At 47.5% G+C, this 21,016-nt stretch overlaps 1 protein-coding gene across 1 annotated transcript; it reads right to left on the bottom strand.

Moving 5' to 3' along the window:
• Positions 1–6,744: 6,744 nt before the first annotated feature.
• MC2R (melanocortin 2 receptor) lies at positions 6,745–7,647 on the bottom strand (the record flags this gene model as incomplete). Its single annotated transcript, XM_081263414.1, has 1 exon — positions 6,745–7,647. The coding sequence occupies one exon, from the start codon at positions 7,645–7,647 to the stop codon at positions 6,745–6,747; it is 903 nt and encodes a 300-aa protein (XP_081119540.1).
• Between the last annotated feature and the right edge of the window lie 13,369 nt (positions 7,648–21,016).

Here is a 21,016-nt window from a genome sequence, read left to right as displayed (position 1 = left end):
GTGACATGGCATTGTGATGTGACACTGTGACATGACAGAGTGACATGGCATTGCAATGTGACTCTGATGTGGCAGTGTGGCACAGCAGTATGACATGGCACTTGATGTGACACTGTGACATGGCATTATGATGTGACTCTGTGATGTAGCCGCGTGACATAGCAGTGTGACATGGCATTATGATGAGACACTGTGACGTCACCCTGTGATGTGGCGGTGTGGTGTGGCAGTGTGCTGGAGCCTTAGGCTGCTGTGAGCTGAGCACGTGTCATGAAGAGGACTATCTCCATTTTGGGGGTAGCAGGATGTGATATTTCATCATTCTTCTTAGAGCATGCAATAAATAAGTATAGGATTTGTTTATTTCTGGAATTTTCCACAGAATGGCTTTCTATCTCTGTTGATTGTGGGTAGCTGAAACTGGGGATGAGTGTGGCGCACCTCACGTTATTGCTTTGCTGCTGCAGTGAGTGACAGCAGTGGGCAGGTCTGGCCGGTGATGCCATAGTGCAGGGGCCGTATTTCCTGCCGAGGAGCATGAACCAAGCCTCCACCAGAGCTGACCCTGCACCTGGGTTCCCTGTGGAGCACGTGGGCCCGGGGCTTCCTGAGAGGGTGCAGCTCGTGGGGGCTTCTCTTGGGGGTTGAAGAGAAGGAGGAACTTTGTGTTAACAAGAATGAGAGAAAGGGGACACGGGGGGCAGAAGCAGGATGGCCTCTGCCAGCACCTCTGGCCAGGTTGAGTGCTGCATCTTCCTGGAAAGAGGCTTCCACAGCCTCCTGGGGCCGCTCAGCAGGAATCAGAGCGTCACCCACTCCTGCAGGGAAGAGATCTCTTCCTTGCAGCTGCAAGCAGGTGGCTTTGGAGCTTCCTCACAGACCCAGCAGCTGGCAAGCCTAACTTCACCCCGTGGCTGCAGCACTGCCCACTCGGTGCCCTCGCTCTGGTGCTCCACACCCAGACGGCCTCCTGCGTGCTGGAGATGGCCCCTCTGTCTCCTGGGCACCTCACATGTTCCTCATCTCCACACACCGTGCCTCAGCTCAAGTCAGATGCTGGCATCTCCGACTGATTCCTTTCTGGCCCTTCCCTTATGTGTCCATTGTGTCCCCAGGGTCCCACCTCCAGTCCCTGCTCCCCTTCATGGGGCTCTGTCCCAGAGTCAAAAAATAGTACCTGGACATCCCCCAACTCAGGTTAATTCCAGCCACACAAGAGCCAGAGATGTTTTAATATGAAAAGTTGCCAATGACTCTCCTCCTGGCGACAGACCCTTCAATATCACCCCATTAAGATGAAGTCAGATTTCCTTAACACGGCAGGCTAAGGCTCCCTATGAATTGTCCATTTTTGACCTGACGCTCTTTCTCTCCATCTCTGCACACTTGCCCCCAATGCCCTGATTCTCTTGATCATGAACTCTTATCAGTAGGATGCAGCCCTCTCCTAGTATCCATGCGTGATTGGCTCCAGCACTTCCAGTGAGAACCAAAATGCTCCAGAACTTCCAGCGGGGACCAGAATATGTCTAAATCCTATGTGTAAAAATGGTGCATTGTCTGCATATAACCTATGCATATCCTTCTGTGTACTCTAAGTCATCTCTAGATTGTTTATAATATCTAATACGATGGAAATAGTATCTAAGTTGTTGTTTACTGTTTTGTTCAAGGAATCACAAGGAAAAAAAGCCTACGAGTTCCTTACAGACATGACTATTGCAGGTGTAACTGCATTCTAAGCTGCCTTCGGGTGACTCCTTGGGTGTGGCTGGACAACTGTGATGTTTTGTATGCTTTATCAGTTGTATGTTTCGAATATGTATTTGTCAATCATATATGGACATCTTATTCATTCTACTTTTAGCTCAATAAAGTATAGCCTTTTAGAGAACAGAGAATACACCTTAGTGGAAGTCCTGCTTCCTTCATGGTCCTGCACACCTGTGGGAGGAGTGCTCCCCTCTGGCCATGGGGGTAGGGTCACCTCTAGACCTCTGCACCTGCTCCTTCCTCTCCAGGGCCACATTCAACTCACCTGTACCTGGGCTGCTCCTACTCATCAGGAAACGTGGATGTTTATTAAGCCAGGATATTTATTAGGCACTAAACAGCCATCACTGCTTAGAGAGAATGAGCTAATTTAGGCTCCACAATTAGAGTTATGTTCATGGTCTTCAAGTAGGTGCTAGGGTTGCTGGTATCAGTGCCAAAACATACAGTTAGAGGGAGCTGACTGTGGTCGGGCGTGGTGGTACATGCTTGTAATCCCTGTGGCTGGGAGGCTAGGCTGGAAAATCGCGAGTTGAAAGCCAGCCTCAGCAACTGCAAGGAGCTAAATAACTTGGTGAGACCCTGTCTCTAAGTAAAATACAAAATAGGGCTGGGGAGGTGGCTCAGTGTCCAGGTACCCCTGAATTCAATCCCCTGTGACTTCAGTCCTAACCCTGCACAGGAGTGAGGTGTCGTGAGAAATCTGTCAATGCATCTGCTCTTGGCAACTGGCTAACCTAGGGCTAAAAGATCTTAATATTTATGACGATTACTTAGGCTGGTATTTAGACAAAGGTCAGAAAACATGTGACGGGTATTTGGGTTGTTTCCAGTCTCTGGCTGAGAGGATCCGTGAGGCATGAATCATCATTGACATCTATATCACCTGTTTCATCTATTTCACATTTGGAGCATAAATTCCAAAAGGGTAACGCCAATTCCCAGGGCATGTGTTTGTGATTTTTGTAACTATAGACATCAGCATGTCCTGCTTTAGGGATTGGGCCAGGTTGCACTTCTAGCAACACCAAGGACATCAGTCTGCTGCAGTGGCTTCCTGGGGCAATGCGGTAAATAACCTTGCAGTTCTGGCTGTCTGATAGGAGAAAAATGGGGTTGCAAGGTCATTTGAATCGGCATCTTTCTTATCATAAGAGATGTGTGAGTTTTCATATGCTTAGGAATCACTTGCATCGGATGCTTGTGGATTATTTGTTCAAAGCATTTTGTTTGAATGACCATTAATAGTTAAATGAACTGTGGCACATTTATTTCTACCAAAGGGTATTATGGCACCACAGAGGAGCAGGAGAACAGCCTCCAAAGTGGCTGGGAAGTGGAGAAAACAAGGTGAAGAATATGTTTTGAGTAAAAAGCAGTACAGTAAGAATAAATATCAATATTTTTCTCCATGTGCATGAAGAGTCTGGAAGGATAGAAAAGAAACAAATATCCTTGCCTGTGGAGAAGGCAAGGACAGATGGGGACTTGTGGATGGGGACAGACTTCACAGCGTCTCTTTTATAAACAGGGTTCCCCCTTTAAAGAATCAAAACAAACAACACACAACATTTGTCTTGAAAATAATCAGAATGTTGAGAGTCCTGCTCTGAACCCTAGAGCATGACAGGATTCTTGAGGCTCCTGGTCCTCTCTGCTCCTCAGAGAGGGGGCTGTGCAGATGACCGGGGTCCTGGAGACTTAGCTTTGAGGTCCTTTGCCAGAAGGATGGAAAGAGCCTCCAGTTGGAATGTGTTTGGATGGAGCCTTGTTTGAGGACGTCAAGAGAAGCACCTGGCACATACCCAGTGTTTACATATGCAATTGACTCTGAGGTCCATCCTTAGAGTCAACAGAAGAGGCAGGTTCTGGGCAACCTCGATTTTGTATAGAGGAAGCCGGACCTCGAGCCTTTGCCCAGGACTTGGAGATGTCGGCTGAGGCTGGCATCCGGTTGCCACCTCCCACTTTGCACTTCCTTCTCCTCCGAGAAGCTGGTGAAGGAAAAGCACCTGGACCTGTCTCCAAACAAGAAGAGACACGCATCCCACCCACGACTCTGCTCCCCTTCTTAGAAGGCCAAGTGGAAGCCAGGCTGAGATCCCAGGCTAGCTCATCAGCAAACTGAGCACATACTCAGGGCATCTGCCAAGCGTTTAAAGATTTAAGAGTCTGCTGAAAAGAATTGAAGTCATCATCGAGGGAACTCCTGGATCCCTACTGACCCTTCCCACACATATGTGCCGCTCGGGCTGTCTTTGTTGTGAATTATTATGCATGCACTGAGAGGTCCAAGTCCCTGCTCTGGATTGAGCAGAGCCACCAAGGAGTGAAAGGCCTCTCTCTGGTGTTGGTATCTCTTGCTGTCTGGACAGCCTTCTCCATTTTGCTTCCTGTAGACACAGCACAGGGAGGGCAGTGGGAGCACATTCGTACGTGGTGACAGCCGTGAGCCTGGGAGGCACGGGGACCAGCAAAGCTCTTACCAGGAGCTCAGCTCTGCAGCCACGTGGCTGGAGCCTGGAGCATTCCTGGCGGTGCTGAGTTGTTCCTTGCCTCTGTGGTGTCCCAGAGCTGTGCGACCTCAGACCAGGTCCCTCTCCCTGGGAACATTCAGTTTAATCCCAGGGGGAAAGTGCTCTGTGTGGGTCTCTCAGGGGGTAGAAACAGCACTGAAATGTGACTCCCAGGGCTGTGCTTTAAATTGAGTGTGGAAAATACTTACATGTAGGTTTATATACATTAGTAAGCTCAGGCTAATATTAGAAGGCTCTTCCTTAACGGATGTCGGACCTGTTTTAGAGAAAAGCCTCTGGCCTGCTGTGCAGGGTCCTCCTTCTGTCCCACAAGCTGAGTCCCTAGTAAGTCCCTAGGACTGCAGTCCTGGGTCTGCCTGCTTCTTTTTTTCTGTATCTGGACACTTACTCCCTTGCTCAGCCGAATCGCAGGGCTGGGTCTTTCTGAGAGGGCCAAGGGTTGCCTGCTCCTGAAGACACTGTCCCTCCCTCCAGGCTCCTGCACCTAAGCCCGCCCTCCCCCAGGCTGTCCGCTCCCTCTCTCCTCAGTTGGTTACTCTCCAACAGCAATGGCTCCTCATCCAGTCTGGGCTTCCGGAAGCTTTCTCTTTCACTGTTTAAAAATGGGTGAATTTATGCTTCCTTAATTCCTCCTGGGGATGCTGCTTTTCAATATCGGGTATCTTTTCTGTGGCTGACGGTAGGATGAGATTTTCTGGTGACTGGATCCTCCTGCCAGTCTCAATTCTTTCTTTTCATCAGATCTTTGGCTTCCATCTCTAGAAAGAGCCAGTTGCTTGAGTCGTTGTTTTGCTCTCGGTTTTGCCGTAGTTCAAAGGCAGGATCCTTGTTTTAGTCCGCCTTGTTGCTGCTGAGACTAAAGGACCTGACCAGAACCCTTGTAGGAGAGGAAAAGTTAGTTTGGGGGCTCACAGTTTCAGAGGTCGAAGTCCCCAGAAGACCAGGTGCATTCCTGGGGCTTGAGATGAGGCAGAACATCATGGCTGAGAGGTGCCAGGGGGAAGCAGCTCAGAGAGACCCCACTAACCAGATACAAAATATACACCCCAGAGCCACACCCCAATTCCCACCTCCTCCAGCCACACCCCACCCACCTCTAGCTAACACTCAGTTAATCCCATCAGGGATGAGTTCACTGATGAGGTTAAAGATGTAACCCAATCATTTCTCCTCTGAACCTTCTTGCATTGTCTCACATATTAGCTTCTGCAGGGTGGGGGGGGGGGACTACATCTAAACCATAACAATACTCCCCTCTCTCTTTCTCTCTCTTTATTTCACAAAATACATACTGGGACCTGTTGCCTTTATCTTACATTTGGACCAGCACACAAAAGTTGGACATGCCTTCTTCAAATCCTAAGTTTTATGTATTCCGGCATAGGATTAAGTAGATTACATTTTTATTTCCTCCTTTGAAATGTTGCTTCTAATGAATGAGGAGATTGAACCAGGAATAGATTTTTAGGGCCAGTGGGATACCAAGCAAGCAGAGAAGACTCCTAGGTAAGATACTCTTATTATTGGAAACACAGTTGAGTTATTTGACATTTATAATTGAGACTCTGGCTGCTTCCAAGATTTGAAGTGGCTTACAATACATCAGACAGGCGGAGGAGTGGGAGGCAGGGTGGGATTCTGAATGGCTGTGGGAGATAAGCAAATTCAGCCACAGCAATTATTGGGCACCTTTGGCTTACAAAGACACCAAACTTTCTGCCCTGAGTGAATGCTGCTGCTGTTTGGATATGTGGCCCTCAGAAGCCTACCTGTGAAAGGTTGGGTTCCTAGCTTGATGCCATTATGTGGTGGTGGGACCTTTAAGAGATAGCCCCTAGAGGGAGGTAGGAGGTCATTGAGATTTTGTCCTAAAGGGCACTGTGAGGTGCTGGTCTCTTCCTGTCTTTCTTCTTATTTCCTAGCTGCCACAGGGTCCTGCCATGATATGTTGTTTCACCACAGCCCCAAAGCACTGGGACCAACGGATCATGAACATTTCCTTTAAAATAAACCTTTCCTCTTTTTAAGCTGATTAATCTCATACCATTTGTCACAGTAATAGAAAGCACACCAACACACTTGCCAAGGTAAGTTCTTGAACTTCTAGAGATCAGTTGCAATGGTCCTCAGCTTAGACAAGCTGGATTTTTAGATATCCAGACATGAAAGAGTTTTTGTTTTATGGCCCAAAGCCCTCACATTGTATTGCTGTGTGTGCTTTTGCATTCTAACCTTTATTTTAGTACATAATTTTCTAGTTATATAATTTGTGCCTGAAACAAAACTGTTCACCTAGAACCAAGCTACAATGAACGCCAGCTAGTGGGGTCCTCCTAGTGTGTGTTAGGGAAGGAAAGGACGGTCTGCAGCAGGAGGTGTTCTGTTGTTCTGTCCCTTGATGGGATAATCCTCCTGGATATCCTAAAATCAGGGATCAGCACTTCCACTGGCACCTGCTGCAGAAGAGCATGTTTTTGAAGGCCTGCCTGAGCTCTGGGCTCCGGAAGGCGTAGATGAGGGGGTCGATGACCGCGTTGCACATGATCAGCATGCCGTTCACCTGGAAGAGAGACATGTAGCAGGCACAGTAGGGGTTGTTTGGGCAGAATGTCATCAAGAGGATGTGGAGGACAAAGGGCGCCCAACAGAAGATGAAGACTCCCAGCAGAATGGTCAGCGTGAGGGCCCCCTTCATGTTGGTCCTGGGAAGCCTGGAGATCTTCCTGGCGTGGGAGCGGGCCAGCAGGAACATGTGCACGTAGAGGCCCAGGATGAAGACCAGCATCAGGGGGAACAGGGAGGCGAAGGTGAGCACCGTGGGGACGTGATGGGAGAAGATGACCATGGTGATGCCGCTCCCCGTGCAGAAGGTCCAGACGACCCCCAGGATGACCACGGTGCGGCGCACCGTCATGATGCTGTGGTACTGCAGGGCGTGGAAGATGGTGAGGTAGCGGTCGGCCGCGATGACTGACAGGCTGGAGATGGAGCCGAGTAGGGAGAGGACGAACAGGGAGTCGATGATGTCGTCCGCGGTGGTTTCGAAAGTGCCGCGTGGCTCGAGGTACCCCGTGTTCCTGAACATGATCAGGATGTTTTCCAAGATCTTATACAGGCTGCCCAGCATGTCGGAAACGGCCAAGCTGCAGATGAAGAGGTACATGGGGGACTGGAGGTTCTTATTCCTGATCACCGCCAGAAGGACCAGCAGGTTCTCCAAAACCCCCACGATGGAGATGGTGAAGAACACCTCCTCTGGCAGCACCACGTGAGGACAGTCTGAATTGTTCCTGGCGCTGTCGTTGGCGGGTCCGTGTACATTGATGAGGGGCTTCATTTCTCCTGCTTGTGGGGAGCACAGGGATGTTTTCTGGAGGTCACAGAAAACCCCACTCTTTCTTTAGACTGTTTTCTTCTTCGTGGCTCTTGCTAGAGATCTGAGGTCGAAACCACTTGACGACCTAAAAAAGAACGTAAAAAAAATATCTATTGAAGGACGGACTACAGAACAAGACCCAGCCACATCCACTGTAGGAAAACTCTTTTACCAAATATCGGAAATATTTTTAGTGGGATTTTGAGCCCTGAGATCATAGTAAAGATTACCCTTTGACATCTTTCCCTCCCTGTCCTTGTGAATGCCTCTGAGTGTGACAGAGTAGGGTGAAACCAATGGCACCCTTGAAAGAGAGGTTAAGGAACGATAGGCATTTAGTCTGTTTTCTCAGCTTTTCCATCACTGTGACCAAAAGGCCAGTCAAGAACAACACAGAGGAAGAAAATTTTATTTGGGGCTCACGGTTTCCGAGGTCTGAGACCATGGATGGCTGTCTCCATGGCTCCGGGCCCAAGGTGAGGCAGAGCATCATGGCGGAGCAAAGCAGCTCAGGACATGGCATCAGGAAGCAGAGAGAGCTCTGCTCACCAGGAACAAAGAGGAAACCCCAAGGCACAGCCCAGTGACCACCCACCTCCTCCAGCCACACCCTACCTGCCTTCAGTCACCACCCAATTAATCCGCATCAGTGGATTAATCTACTCTCTTCCTGGGTCACCGCTGCCCCACAACTTGTGGCATGACTCCGAGGTGCCGATGCCCGTGTGATGTATCATTCCTTCCGTTTCAAAGACTTCTAGGAGGGGTACTTCTGAGCCTCCTAATATTTTTCAAAGTGTCTGTGGGTTGGAGATGAATTATGGCTGGAGAAACATCCAGTTTCCCTCAGGCAGAGAAAACCAGTGACCTCGGTTGGTAGGCCTCTCCTGGAGAGGGATGAGGAACTTCAACTGGTTCAGTTTCCAGATGGTGGTGTTGATGGCTGAACACAGGTGGTTTCGGGGTGTGTTTTGAATTCACTCCTGGAGAGAGTGTATCTCGAAGTGTAGCTTTGGATGCAAAGCCAGCTGGGAACTCAGCACTGTCTTACACTCAGGATTTTCCTGAAAAAGAACTGGTCCCCTTATAAAGGATGGGCAGAGGTCAAGCATCAGGGGACAGTTCCTGAGCTAGGGAGGTATATGATTAGGGAAGGACTAGCTGGGCAGACAGGAGCTGCTGGTAGTGTTCTGCCGAGGGGCCTCCTCCTGCCTGACTGTTTGAGCAGAGCTGGTCTTTCTCTCCTTCAGACTAGACTTGATTACATGCTTTCCTTGGGTCCCGAGTCCTCCAGCTTTCAGACTGGAGCTGCCTCGGCTCTCCTGGGCCTCCAGAGTGGTGATGCAGATGTTGGGATCGGCTTCCCCAATTATGTGAGCCTGTTCCTTGCAATGACTCTCTTTATGTGTTTACATCTACAGCCTGCGCAAAGGCTGTGCTCAGCATGCACCACCTATATGCTCTCTCTGTTTGGACAGACACTCCCATCTTGGAATTCATTAACTGTGATCGGAATTGGCCTATATTTTCTATCTCAAACCCATTTGATGGGAAAGTTGGTAAAGAGGAAAACAAAGGAGAGATTTTGGCACTTGGAAATAGGTGATTTGGAAACCCAGTTTTAGTCCCTGTGCATTGCTAATCTCCAGCTGCCAATTCTATACGTCCATGGAAGGGTCCCAAACCCGACAGAAATGAGCATGACCATGGGACCCACCATCAACGGGCCATCAACCAACCACCATTTCTGTTGTCAACTTGGAGGCTGGGGATGGTGTGCAGCCCCATTCTTGGTTGAAGGGGGTAGTGACACCAACTGGTAGCCTCTGTGAATGCCTGTTATGTGCTGGGACCATTCTAAGGCTGCACATGTTTAACTAATTAGTCCTCAGGACTCCACGAGGTAGGTGTTATTCCAGCTGAATGGTTGAGGAAGACCTCCCAGAGAGGCGAGGTCAACAGTGTGCTAAGCAGAGTCCTTCTCTCAATTGCCACCATCACTGCCCTCTAAGTAACAACTGAGACATATACACAAGAGAACAGACAAAGCCTCCCCACCCCAGTCCAAACTGCAACAAAAATTGACATGTGTAATTTCCTTCTTGAGCCAGTGCCCTCCTTGTTGTGAGGCGGGTTTGGTGAATTCTATCATATGGCGAAATCCCTGTTTTCCCCACTTAGGTGTTGCTTGCAGAAGGCATTAAGTGACAACTCGAAGAAGCAACACTCACTTTGTTCTAATTTTGCCATGATGCTGTGTTAACAGGCGTTATGTTTTGGATGTGAGGTGTCCCCCAGAAGCTCATGTGTGAGACAATGCAAGAAGGCTTGGAGGCGAAATGACTGGGTTGAGAGTCTTAACCTAATCAACACATTAATCCCTGGTAGGGATGAACTGAGTGGTGACTGCAGGCAGGCAGGGTGTGGCTAGAGGAGGGGTCATGGGGGCATGGCTTTGGGCATATATTTTGTCCCAGGGTGAGGGGAGTCTCTCTCTCTCTGCTTGCTGGTGGCCATGTCCTGAGCCACTTCTCTCCGCCACATCTTTCCACATGATGCTCTGCCTCACCTCCAGCACAGAGCAATGGAGCCAGCCGTCTGTGGACTGAGACCTCTGAATAAGCACCCAAATAAACTTTTCCTTCTCTAAAATTGTTTTTGTTGGGTCCTTTGATTAGAACAGGGACAAAATGGACTGAAACAACTGGCCTCAGGGATCCGATACTGCAGGTGGAAGTGTCCTTTGCCTTAAAACCTGCCCCTGCTGACCCTGTAGAGCGTCCGGCTCTTGCCTACCCAGATGCTCACGCCCTTTGCACATGTGCTTTTTTGTGTCTTGAAACCCAGTTCCTGAATACTTTTGCTCCTTTCTGGCTTTGTAGTTTCCTGGGCAATAAATGTTCCCCCTACAAATCCCGCCCAAAGTTCTACTTAAAAAAAAAATGGGCCAGAACCCAACCTCTGTTAACCCCTGATCTCTTCCACTGTGATCTTTCCTGCTACAAAACATTGTATCAATGTGATGTATTTATAGTCATATTCTCTATTTAGGGTCCAGAAACTATACTCAGTTTACAAACACTGTGTCTGTAAATTTGTTTTATTTTAATTTGGCAGAGCCATAGGATATTGTGGATGCTCAAATACTGATAAGAGACTATCCAAGTTTAATACTCTTACAATAAAAGAGGCCAAGATAAACTCTTCATCATAGTAGGACAATCTAATGGGTGTTCAAAAATTTTGATTACTTCTTTTTTAAAAAAACAATGAATTTTGTGAACTTAAAAGCAAGACATCATTAATCGATCACCGGGTATTTAGTAGAAAATGAAAAAACTCAGCTGTGTTCTTTGTCTACTGCCTAACAAAATTTTAGGACAAGGTTAGTTGGTACTTATATTCCTTGCAATAATAGCTTTCTTTACAAAATTTTGTTTTGTTTTTACACTTATTTTTTCGTATATTAGTGCACTTTGGTTACACATATAGTTGGGTTCCTTTTGACAAAGTCATATATGCGTGGAACATGATTCACTCCATTCCAGCCCCCAGTGGTCCCTTCTCCTCCCCTCTTCCCTCCCCTAGTCTCCTTCCTCTGCCTGCTGGTCTTCCTTTTACTCTTCCCTTTCGCTTTATTTATTTTTGATTGGTACTTTGTAGATATACATAAAGGTGGATTCCTTGTGGTATTTGAATGTGCACATAAGGGATTTTGTTAAATTAATTCTGCATTTCCTCCCTTTTCTCATCCTCCCTCCCTCTCTTCCTCTACTCCACTGATCTTCCCTATGTTTTTTTGATTCCTGTCCCCATTTCCCCCTTATTTTGCTCTAGATTTTGCATATGAGAGAAAATATTGCACCCTTGACTTTCTAAGTCTGGCTTATTTCACTTAGCACAATGTTCTCCAGCTCCACCCATTCACCAGCAAATGCCATAAGTTCATTCTTCTTTATGGCTGAATAAAATAAAAATTATATATATATATATATATATATATATATATATATATATATATAATATTTTCTTAATCCATTCATCTATTGATGGGCATTGGGGCAGGTTCCATAACTTAGCTGAGTTGTGCTGCTACAGACATTCGAATGCATGTCTCTCTGTAGGAGGCTGATTTTAGTTCTGTTGGATAAATATCAAGGAGAGGGATAGCTGGGTCATACAGTGGTTCCATTCTCATTTTGATGGTCGTGGTGGCGGGGAGTCTTCACGCTGCTTTTCAGAGGTGTGGCACTGATTTCCAGTCCCACCAACAACACGAGTGTACCTTTCTCCCACATCCTCGCCAACATTTATTATTATTTGTGTCCTTGATAATTTGCACTTAATTTAAAGTGCTTTTCAGAGTACTGTGGACCTATTCTTGAGTGTATTCTGAATGATACACCATGATTTTCCAAATCTCTCTGCAGCAGTCACTCTGCCCAGTGATGATCCCCAGATGCTCTCAGGCAACTGAAACACTTGCTAGAATGAACCAAACCAAGCTTGTTAGAAAATGACACCAGGATCAACATACTTTATATACAAACAGAGATATGAAAAAATTGTGGTATCTATGTGTAATAAGAATTGTAATGCATTCTGCTGTCATTTTTTTAATCAATAAGAAAAGAAGAAAGAAAAGGGGAAAGAATGACACCAGCAATTATCAGCCTACAATAAAGAGATCTATAAATCAATTTATAGATGAATTAGCAAGTTGTCTCCCTTCCCCTGGCTCTGGATGGTGCCTACCAGCTGGGATCTCACACTCTGGCCTTATCCCAGTGCGAAGTTGCTCTGCCCAGATGTTACACACATCCCCTGGGGTGCAGAGGTGGTCACACGAAGTCTGACTAACCAGGCTACTACGGTTATGACCTGGATTACTTTAAAGCTGTGTCTTAAATGGTTTTTTACCTCCGGGACCTGGAGGCCAAGCTCCCAGTCTTGAGCTTTCAGCCTCCAAGATCTTGTTTTCTGTTTTGGTGCTGGGGACTGAACCCAGGGCCCTGAACATGTTAAACACACAGTCTACCACTGAGCTACACCCGACCCTAGTGTCCCAGATCTTAGAGGCTCCAACTCCACAGTCTTTCCCTGAGAGGCAGACATGGGAGGGTTAATGGGGTAGGGGGAAAGAGAGAAGTCTTTCACGGCTTTAACCTCTGTATTCAGAAGCAAACTTTGATGATTCATTTGCCCTGCGTGGCAAAGCAGAGAACTGGGGCGATGATACTTGTATAGTGATGATAGGAAAAAGCAAAAGAAAAGCTTAGGTTTTGGCAGAGTTTGGGGAAATACAAAACCATCAGTTCTAGTGGCATCATGAGGCAAAAGAATGTGGCCCCCAAAACTCAAATGTGTCCCCAAGGGCAGCTTGACCTGGAAGCTGCTCTTTACAAAAGATCTAGGAACACAAACAACTTCAACAGGAGATTTTTCTCTTGATTATTGTGTTTGACCAACATTGAAAAATCATGATTTCTATATTTTGTAAAGTTCCTAAAAGGAAAAGAGAAGGCTATATCTTCTTTTAAACCCTGTGACGTTCCCTACGGTACTGTGGTGGGCTGCATGTGGGGTGCCTCATTTTGATCCCTGTGTTAGCTTTTTGGCACCGGGATAAAATACCTGAGAAAATCAGTGTAGAGGAGAGAAGATGTATCTTGGCTCAGGATTTCAGAGGTTTCAGTCTAGGGATGGTTGGTTTCAGGGCTTACCTGTGGTGAGGCAGACACAACATGGCGGAAGGGCATGGTCTAGGAAAGCTGTTCACCTCATGGCAGCCCGGAAGTAGAGAGAGGAAGGAGCAAAGGACAAGCTAGAGTCCCCCAGGACACATCCCCAGGGACCCACTTTCTACAGTGAGGCCCCACCTGCATTCAGTTTTGACCACCTCCCAATAATCCTCTCAGGTTATTAACGCACTCTTAAGATCAGACCCCTTATGATCCCACCATTTCCCCAAGACCCTCTCTGAACACTGCTGCTCTGGGGACCAAACCTTCCACATGGGAGTCTCTGGGGGACATTTCAGTCCCAAACCATAACAACGCTCTTGTCATTAATATGAGATAATCACATTCTTCCCAAGTTGTAGCTGAGGAGTTGAAGAGACGGTCCAAGGCACCACGTCATAGGCATTGAGTTGCACAGTTGGGATTTAAACCAGAGTCTGTCTGGCTCTGGAAATGAAGAGCTGATTCGGGAAATCAGTTCACCTCAGAGCTTCCGTGAGTATCCACCTAATAAGAACTTGTATTGGCTCCAGTAGGAAATGAAAATCAAATATCTCAAAAATCATAAGCTTCTATCTGACCAAATCAGGATGGTTTTCAACTCTCTCAAGGATTACTGAAGAAATTGAGACAACGGAAATGCCTGGTCATCCTCACTGTTATCTAGCTTTTTGGCACCTGGGTGGAGACCTGGGATGACATTCTGAGAACCGGGGTCCTCCTCTCTGCATGCGGCTGCCGCACTACCCGCCTTCTTAGTTTTCACTGGAAGCATTAACAGTTTTGTCTCATTCTTTGCACAGCTACTACGATCATATGGTCATGTGTCATTTAATGTCATTTAATAACCACATATGGTGGTCACACTCTGAGAGATATGTCAGGGGATTCCTAGGGTGCAGGGATTTTCGACTCTATTATATAATCTTACGGGACTACTGTCATTTATGCCATCTGTTGTTGACTGAAACGTTGTGTGCCTGCCTGTGTTTACATGGAGGTGTGTGTATGTGCGTGAGGTGCCTGGCTGTGTGTATGGATGGATGTGTGTGTGCATGTGTGCGCACGGGTGTGTGGTGCAGGACTGCAGATATGTATGAACGGTAAAACGTTTCCCTCCTGATCCTTAATCCCACAGGCCCCACTACCACCATGCACACAGGCACCCATCTTCTTCTGGAGTCTCTACGCCTTTCCAAGTAAATATGATATGCACACCTTCTCCCTGTTGTTACTTAGGGTCTCCAGAAAGCCAATGCCAATGGCATTAAAAAGGCCAAGGATGAAGAAGCTGCAGACAGAGGGGCGTCTGGCCTCAGGGCGCAAGGAGAGAAAGGAAGGTTGATTGGTTTTAGGCTGCAGCTCAGATCTAGGAAAGTTGTGACCTGCCAAAGCTGCCCTGTGGAGGAATCTGATGTCTTCTAGGAACAGATGGGGCTGGTACAGCTGCTGGGCTGTGTCATGGGCTGGGGCAGCCTGGGGGAAAGGGCCTTGGCATGGATGTGGTGGGAGATAAAGGTCAGAGGAGAGCTGAACGCTCAGTTAACTCTGATCCTAATGCAGGAGATCCGGACAGCTCATTCCATGGAGACCAGACCTCCACCCAGTCTGGATTCCAAAAGTAGTGTATTAAACATTGTGTTCTGTGCTTTGTTCTTATCTTGGAGACTTTTCTGAACAGTAGGTAAATGGCTTCCTCTTTCTTTCCCCCTCCTTCCTTCCCTTTCTCTCCCTCCTGCTGTCCCCCTCCTTTCTCTCCCACCCTCTCTTTCTTTCTACCACTACATGGTGCTCCATTGTAAAGATATATCCTAAGTTATTAAATCTTTTCTTGTGTTGATAGTTATTTGGGTTTTTTCCCCAATATTTTGCTGTATGAAAGTGCCATGATGCACAATCATCTAAGTACACCCAAGGTCTTGTGCGTGCCAGGGAAGTGCCCTGGGCCACAGCCCGGATCCTGGGCCTGTTGAGTGAACACGTGCATGCACTGGCAGTTTTGACCACACTTGACTTCCACAGGACCTGTGCCACTTCACGTCCTCCTTGGTATGTTCTAGAGGGCTGCTTCCCCCCAAAGTCTCCTTAGTGCAGCATGCCATCAAACTTGGTTCATGACCAAGGAAACACCCGGCAGGCGTTTGACCATCAGTTTTGGTTTGTGCACGAGCCATGAGCTCTGTTCTCCCCTGTCTTGTGACTCTGAGACCAAGATGAGCTCTTGAAGGCAGGTACCAGGCATCTCAGCCTTTCGGGCCTCAGCTTCCTACTCTGTGCCAGTGCGTACCAGACCTGTCCCACCTCAGTGCGTGGCTGAGGGCAGCATCCTGCACATCCTCTTTGAGTCTGACCTCTCTATGTAACCGATTTGTGCTTCTCTGTCTTGGTTTGGAATTCAAAGAGAAAAAGCAAAGAGTGGAAAAGTTGAGCAGCAAAATATACTACAGCAGACCTAATAAAAGAGACAAAAATAGGAAACGATAATAAAATAAAATAAACTCTGTAGAAGGCCAGGTTTTTACGTAAGTGAAAAGTAACCACATGGTAGACTTTGTCCCGGGTGGACCAGAGTCTCAGCTGGATCTGGGGCTACCTGACACGGTAGAAGGTGGGCACTGGGCCCAGGGCTCGGACGACTGCCTCCTGGTCTGAGAGCTTACTGACTCTGTGGCATCTTTAACCATTACTATTGTGCCTTTTAACCATTACTCTAGTTGTAGGTCAGGTTGAAGCTCATCTAACTGTTGAAAGCTACTCTTTGGAAGGGGAAGAGTTATTTCGACTTTCATTAGAAGTTAATGGCTTTGATAGAGATTTCAACAGTGGAGGGGGTGAAGAAGGGGCAAGGGGTGGGCTGGGAGATGTGGCTCTGTCCAGACACAGTTTCTATGCTGCCACTCCCTGCAGGGACACCTGAGGCTTGCCATCTCGCCCCTTCACCCCCGGATGTCTGACTTGAATAAAGTAGAATAGTTTGAAGGGCTTGCAACAACAACAGTGATTGAACAAATTGAAAAGATGCCTGTGTGTGTCATGAGGCACTTCATAAGAGATCTCAATCTTCACCCCATGAGAAGCCTAATAGCCTCCCCTCCAGGACCCCCCATCAATGTCCAAGTCTACTTCAGGCCTTTAAAGGATGCCTTTTAGACAGGAAAACGATGGATGGCTGTGAATTGGTGTGTGAAGGCTTCCTTCCTCCTGCTGTTTCTTTGGTCTTATTCTGCATGGCCTCCTGGAGTTGATGTTTTTGTGGGATGGCCAGAGGGCCCCCAAAGCAAGCCTGCATATTGACTGTTCTCCACTGTGATGTGAAGGTGGTGCAATCCAATTTGGAAGAGCACTAGTACGGGCAGGAAAGTCAGGGGAGTGATTTCCTACCACAGCGCCTTTTGCCTTCTTAGAATCGACTGCAGTGAAGAGCTTCGGCTGTGCAGCTCATGGATCTGTGTATTTCACAGGCATATTCACATTTACATACAGCGGCTGAACTGAGTAGTGGAAGTTAAGGGGCGTTGGAGGCAAGGCAGGCATGTTCCCAAGAATTTTTTCACTAAGGGATTTTTTTTTTCTTGTCTTTCTCACCACATTAAAAAAACCCATCATGTTAATTTCTACAGCTTTTGCTTCCCTTTCAAAGTAAAATAGTTTTAACCCAGTGTCACCGGTCACCTGTGGTGGATTTCATATTTTTATTTACTTAGGTTTTGACATAAATGCGTTACCTTGCTGGCTAGAGAAAACTCAAGTGAAATTACTCAAAAAAGAGAAAATTTAAAATTTCTGCATACAACTAAATGGGTATTGATTTTCCTCAAATGAGATTGAACCATGCAAATGAAGATAGAAGACTGAAATGCAGAAGGTGAGCTGCGTCTCGGGCTCTTGAGGTCTGCTGGCTTGTCTGACTGTGTCAGAGAAGGGACTCCTTTTCTGGGAAAGGAACTGGTGATCTCCTAAGGACAGAGTTGCTCGCCGGAGGGATTACCTGAAAGATGTTAAGTCTGGTCCCAGCCACCAGACCCTGTGGTGGTTAGTCTCTGGGACCGTTTGTAGTTTTAGTTATGATAAGTCATTGTGATATATCATTATGACTGCTTATTCATTTCTCTTTAAAAAATTTTCTAATATTGGAAATAGTTCAGTATTCTTGGAAGAGAAATCTAAGAAACAGGTGAATGGTGTGTGTGTGTGTGTGTGTGTGTGTGTGTGTGTGTGTGTATGCACATGTGATAGAGAAATGATGTATTCAGACATTTGACCTCAGTAACAGGTAGCCTTCTGGGAATTTTAAAGAGTCCCACATCTAATTTATCCTATAAATAAGTTTTTTATGAAAATTAATTTTTGTTTTGATCTAATAGAAATAAATTGAAATCAAGAAAGCAATCAAAGAAACAGGTACTCTTAAACTTTGCCATTTTCATATACATGTAGAGATAGAGGTTACTCTTTCTTTTTTTCTTTTTTCTTTTGGATTGAACCCAGGGGCCTTAACCACTGAGCCACATCACCATTTTATTTTACTTTTTTTTTGAGACAGGGTCTCACTAAGTTACTTAAGGCCTCACTAAGTTGCTGAGGCTGGCTTTGAACTCACCATCTTCCTGCCTCAGTTTCCCCAACTGCTTGGATTACAGGGGTAAGTGATTCTTAATTCATAATGTTCTTACTTTATTTTGGAGGGAAGTCACCACGCATAGCTCCTGCTTGAATGATACAGCATTAGGTCTATCTCCTTGAGGGTGGAATAGCTCCAATAAGCAATTTGAAATTCTCCTGCATATGAGATTATCTGTCTTCCCTCATTTGTTTATTTGTTGGATCATTTGTTTATGTCATGGATGTGGATGTGGATGCACAGATAGAAGGACTGTCTGGGTTACTTGCACATACAATATCATTTTATATAAGAGACTGGACTTCTGTGATTTTGCTCTCTGTAGGGGTTCCTGGAACTTCTCCCCTTGTCCTTCAGTAGACACGGAGGGACGATTCTGATTTCTTAGGATAAGACCTCCCACAAATCCTTAAATGTGCGTACTAGCTTATTCACTGCCACAGTCCCTTTCTATCCCATCCCTGAAGCTGCTCCAAATTTCCCCACTTTTGAAAAAGCATGAAATATTTTGTAACTGGTTCAGTTAGCTGGACAAAAATACCTTTACATCAAAGAAAAATATGAACATCTGTCGTGTTCTTCCAGAGAAAGCATTTCAGGCTTACTTCATTTCTCTGCATGAACACCAAAGCTTCCTTGCCTTACCTGGTTGCAGTTCTCACTACCCAAGTGGCAGCATGAACCAGCCCCACGGGGCATCAGGGTGCCCTGAGTACTGTGGGCAGCTTTGACTTCCGGGTCATGCTCTGGAGTGTCCAGGAAGTGATGGTCACTACTTTGCACTCTCCCTGTGGGCTCTCAGTCCTGGAGGGTGGGGGGTGCTAATGCGGAGCAGGTGGGGGTGGGTGCATCAAGAGGAAGAGAAGGGAAGCTTTCAATTCTTTTTTGGGACTTTGTCCCCAAGTGATCAAATTGGCAAACATTGAAAACATTTTGGAGCATCTTTAGGATCCAATTTTAGGTTATGTGTCATTGGGAATCAGAAAGATATAGGAAACACGGTACTGTCCTTGTCCTCCCAGGTCTGGCTAAGGAGAGGTGACAGGCACATCTGGGAAGAACACAGGTGATTGCTAGCTGGAGGACTGTCTACTACCTCCAGGTGATGAGGGGGCTTCCAACTTTCAAGAGAAAGATATTCTTCTTCAATACTCCAGTGAAATAGAGTGGTAGGGCTGGTCCTGGTTCTCCTCCTACCATTACAAATTGAGGCTGGGAGAGGTTAAGTAGCTGGCCAGGGTCACCCAGCTGCTAGGTCTGTGTAGCTGCAGGCTTGAGTCCCCTGCTGTTCACAGCAGCCCCAGCCGCTTGAGCCTTCACCAGCAGGAAAAGCAGGATTTTAGAACACCGGCCCAGCTCTGAAGCCTGCGTGGGTTAAGAGGGGGCTGTTTGGGCACAGAGCTATGGAAGGAGCTGGAACTGAGGGGCTGGGACCCTGAGGCTGTTTTGGTGCAAAAGAATAAAGTAAAATAATAGCCTCATAAGAGTTATGGTCATTATGAATCAATTCTCTGTTGAAAGAAGTCCAACCCCGGATGAATTTCTAGTGGCTTTACTGCTTCCTTTGCTAGTTACCAGCTCCTGTCAACTTTTTTGATCTTACAGAAAAGACATTTATGGCTCCAAGGACCCTCGGTGCACGTGCGCTCACCCAGGAAGCCTGAGTCCGGGGGGCTCGCTCGGCCTTGGGGGGATCCCGGGCAGAGGCCCCCACGCAGGCCTTGGAGGGCGCCTCCTTCAGGCGGCAGGTAGAGGAACCCACCGCAGATGGGTAGGCTGGACAACCCTTCAGAGCACGCAGCTTACCCTAAACTTCTGGCTTGACATTCACAAGGAGATGGGGAATTAGGCAGGAAGAACAAGGGGCAAATGAAGGTCGCGAGAAGCGGCAGCCCCTCCAGGATGGTAAGAGGTGCGGAGCGCAGAGGGTCCCTCCAGGTCGCCGACAGAGGAAGTTCCCGGTGGGTAGCCCCTCCCCTCGCGCCCCTTCTCCCGACCTTGACCTTGGCCAACTGGAAGCTCCACCGCCCCTCAGCGCATGCCTGCCGGGGGTCTCCGCCCTGACCTCGGCTGCCTGCCCCGGCTTAGCAGCTTCGCGAGCCTTGCTGGCTCCACGTTTTGCCCCCAGAACTGCCCACCACGCAGGGCTCCGCGTCTTCCAGGAGCTGCTGGCCTTTTGCTTAACGCAGGCGTGTGCGGAGTTGAGCACGCACTTTAAAACCAGATTAAAATGTACATTCTAACACTCTGCCTCACCACAGCCAGGATAAAAACGTAGTTTTCAGATGCGATTGCACCCTTTCCTGCACCAGCCTTTCCCGTCTGTCCCCTCCGACACCCCAGGTCCCTGTTCCCTTCTCCTCCAGAGTCTCGCTGTCCCTCTGCACAGCACCTTCCGCATTTCCGAGGCTCAGCCCTTGCTTGGCCTCAGCGCAAACTTCCCTAAACTGCCTCCCCTGTCCCAAAGAGTTCATGCTGGCTTTCCGTCCGTGGCCCTCTAGCCCTTGGTCCTTGTATCTAGGATGGCATCGCTGGCATTGGAACACTCGTGAAGGATTCTGATTTCTTAGGATAAGACCTGCCCCCTCCAAGGGGTTACCCAGAGCAGAGAATCTGGCCAGGGGCAATTATTTTTGTGCCAGGAATGAAAAGGAAGGCTGTCTGCACTGGGTAGAAAGATCTCATTAAAAGGTAACGAGGCATGGAATATTTAGGTGAAAATCTACCCTCAAAAATTGATGAGACGACTAGACGGTTTTTTAAGAAAGGGAAGCACTGCCTTAAGGCTGAGAGAGGACTGTTTGCTGCTGGAGCAAACCTGTTTCTCTACCAGCAGATCCAGCATCCACCAAACTGCAAAGCTGCTGGAAGGAAACTCCCCTCCTTCCTGCCCTCCCCACCCCCACTTCCAGAGCAGGGTTCCAAAAGGCAGGGTGAGGGTTCCCATCTCTCTGCTCCCTCACATACC

Source organism: Spermophilus citellus (genome assembly GCF_964194105.1).
Source record: "Spermophilus citellus genome assembly, chromosome: 12".
Lineage (NCBI taxonomy): Eukaryota > Metazoa > Chordata > Mammalia > Rodentia > Sciuridae > Spermophilus > Spermophilus citellus.
Note: the sequence above shows the minus strand (reverse complement) of the source record. Positions and strands in the feature narration are given on the sequence as shown.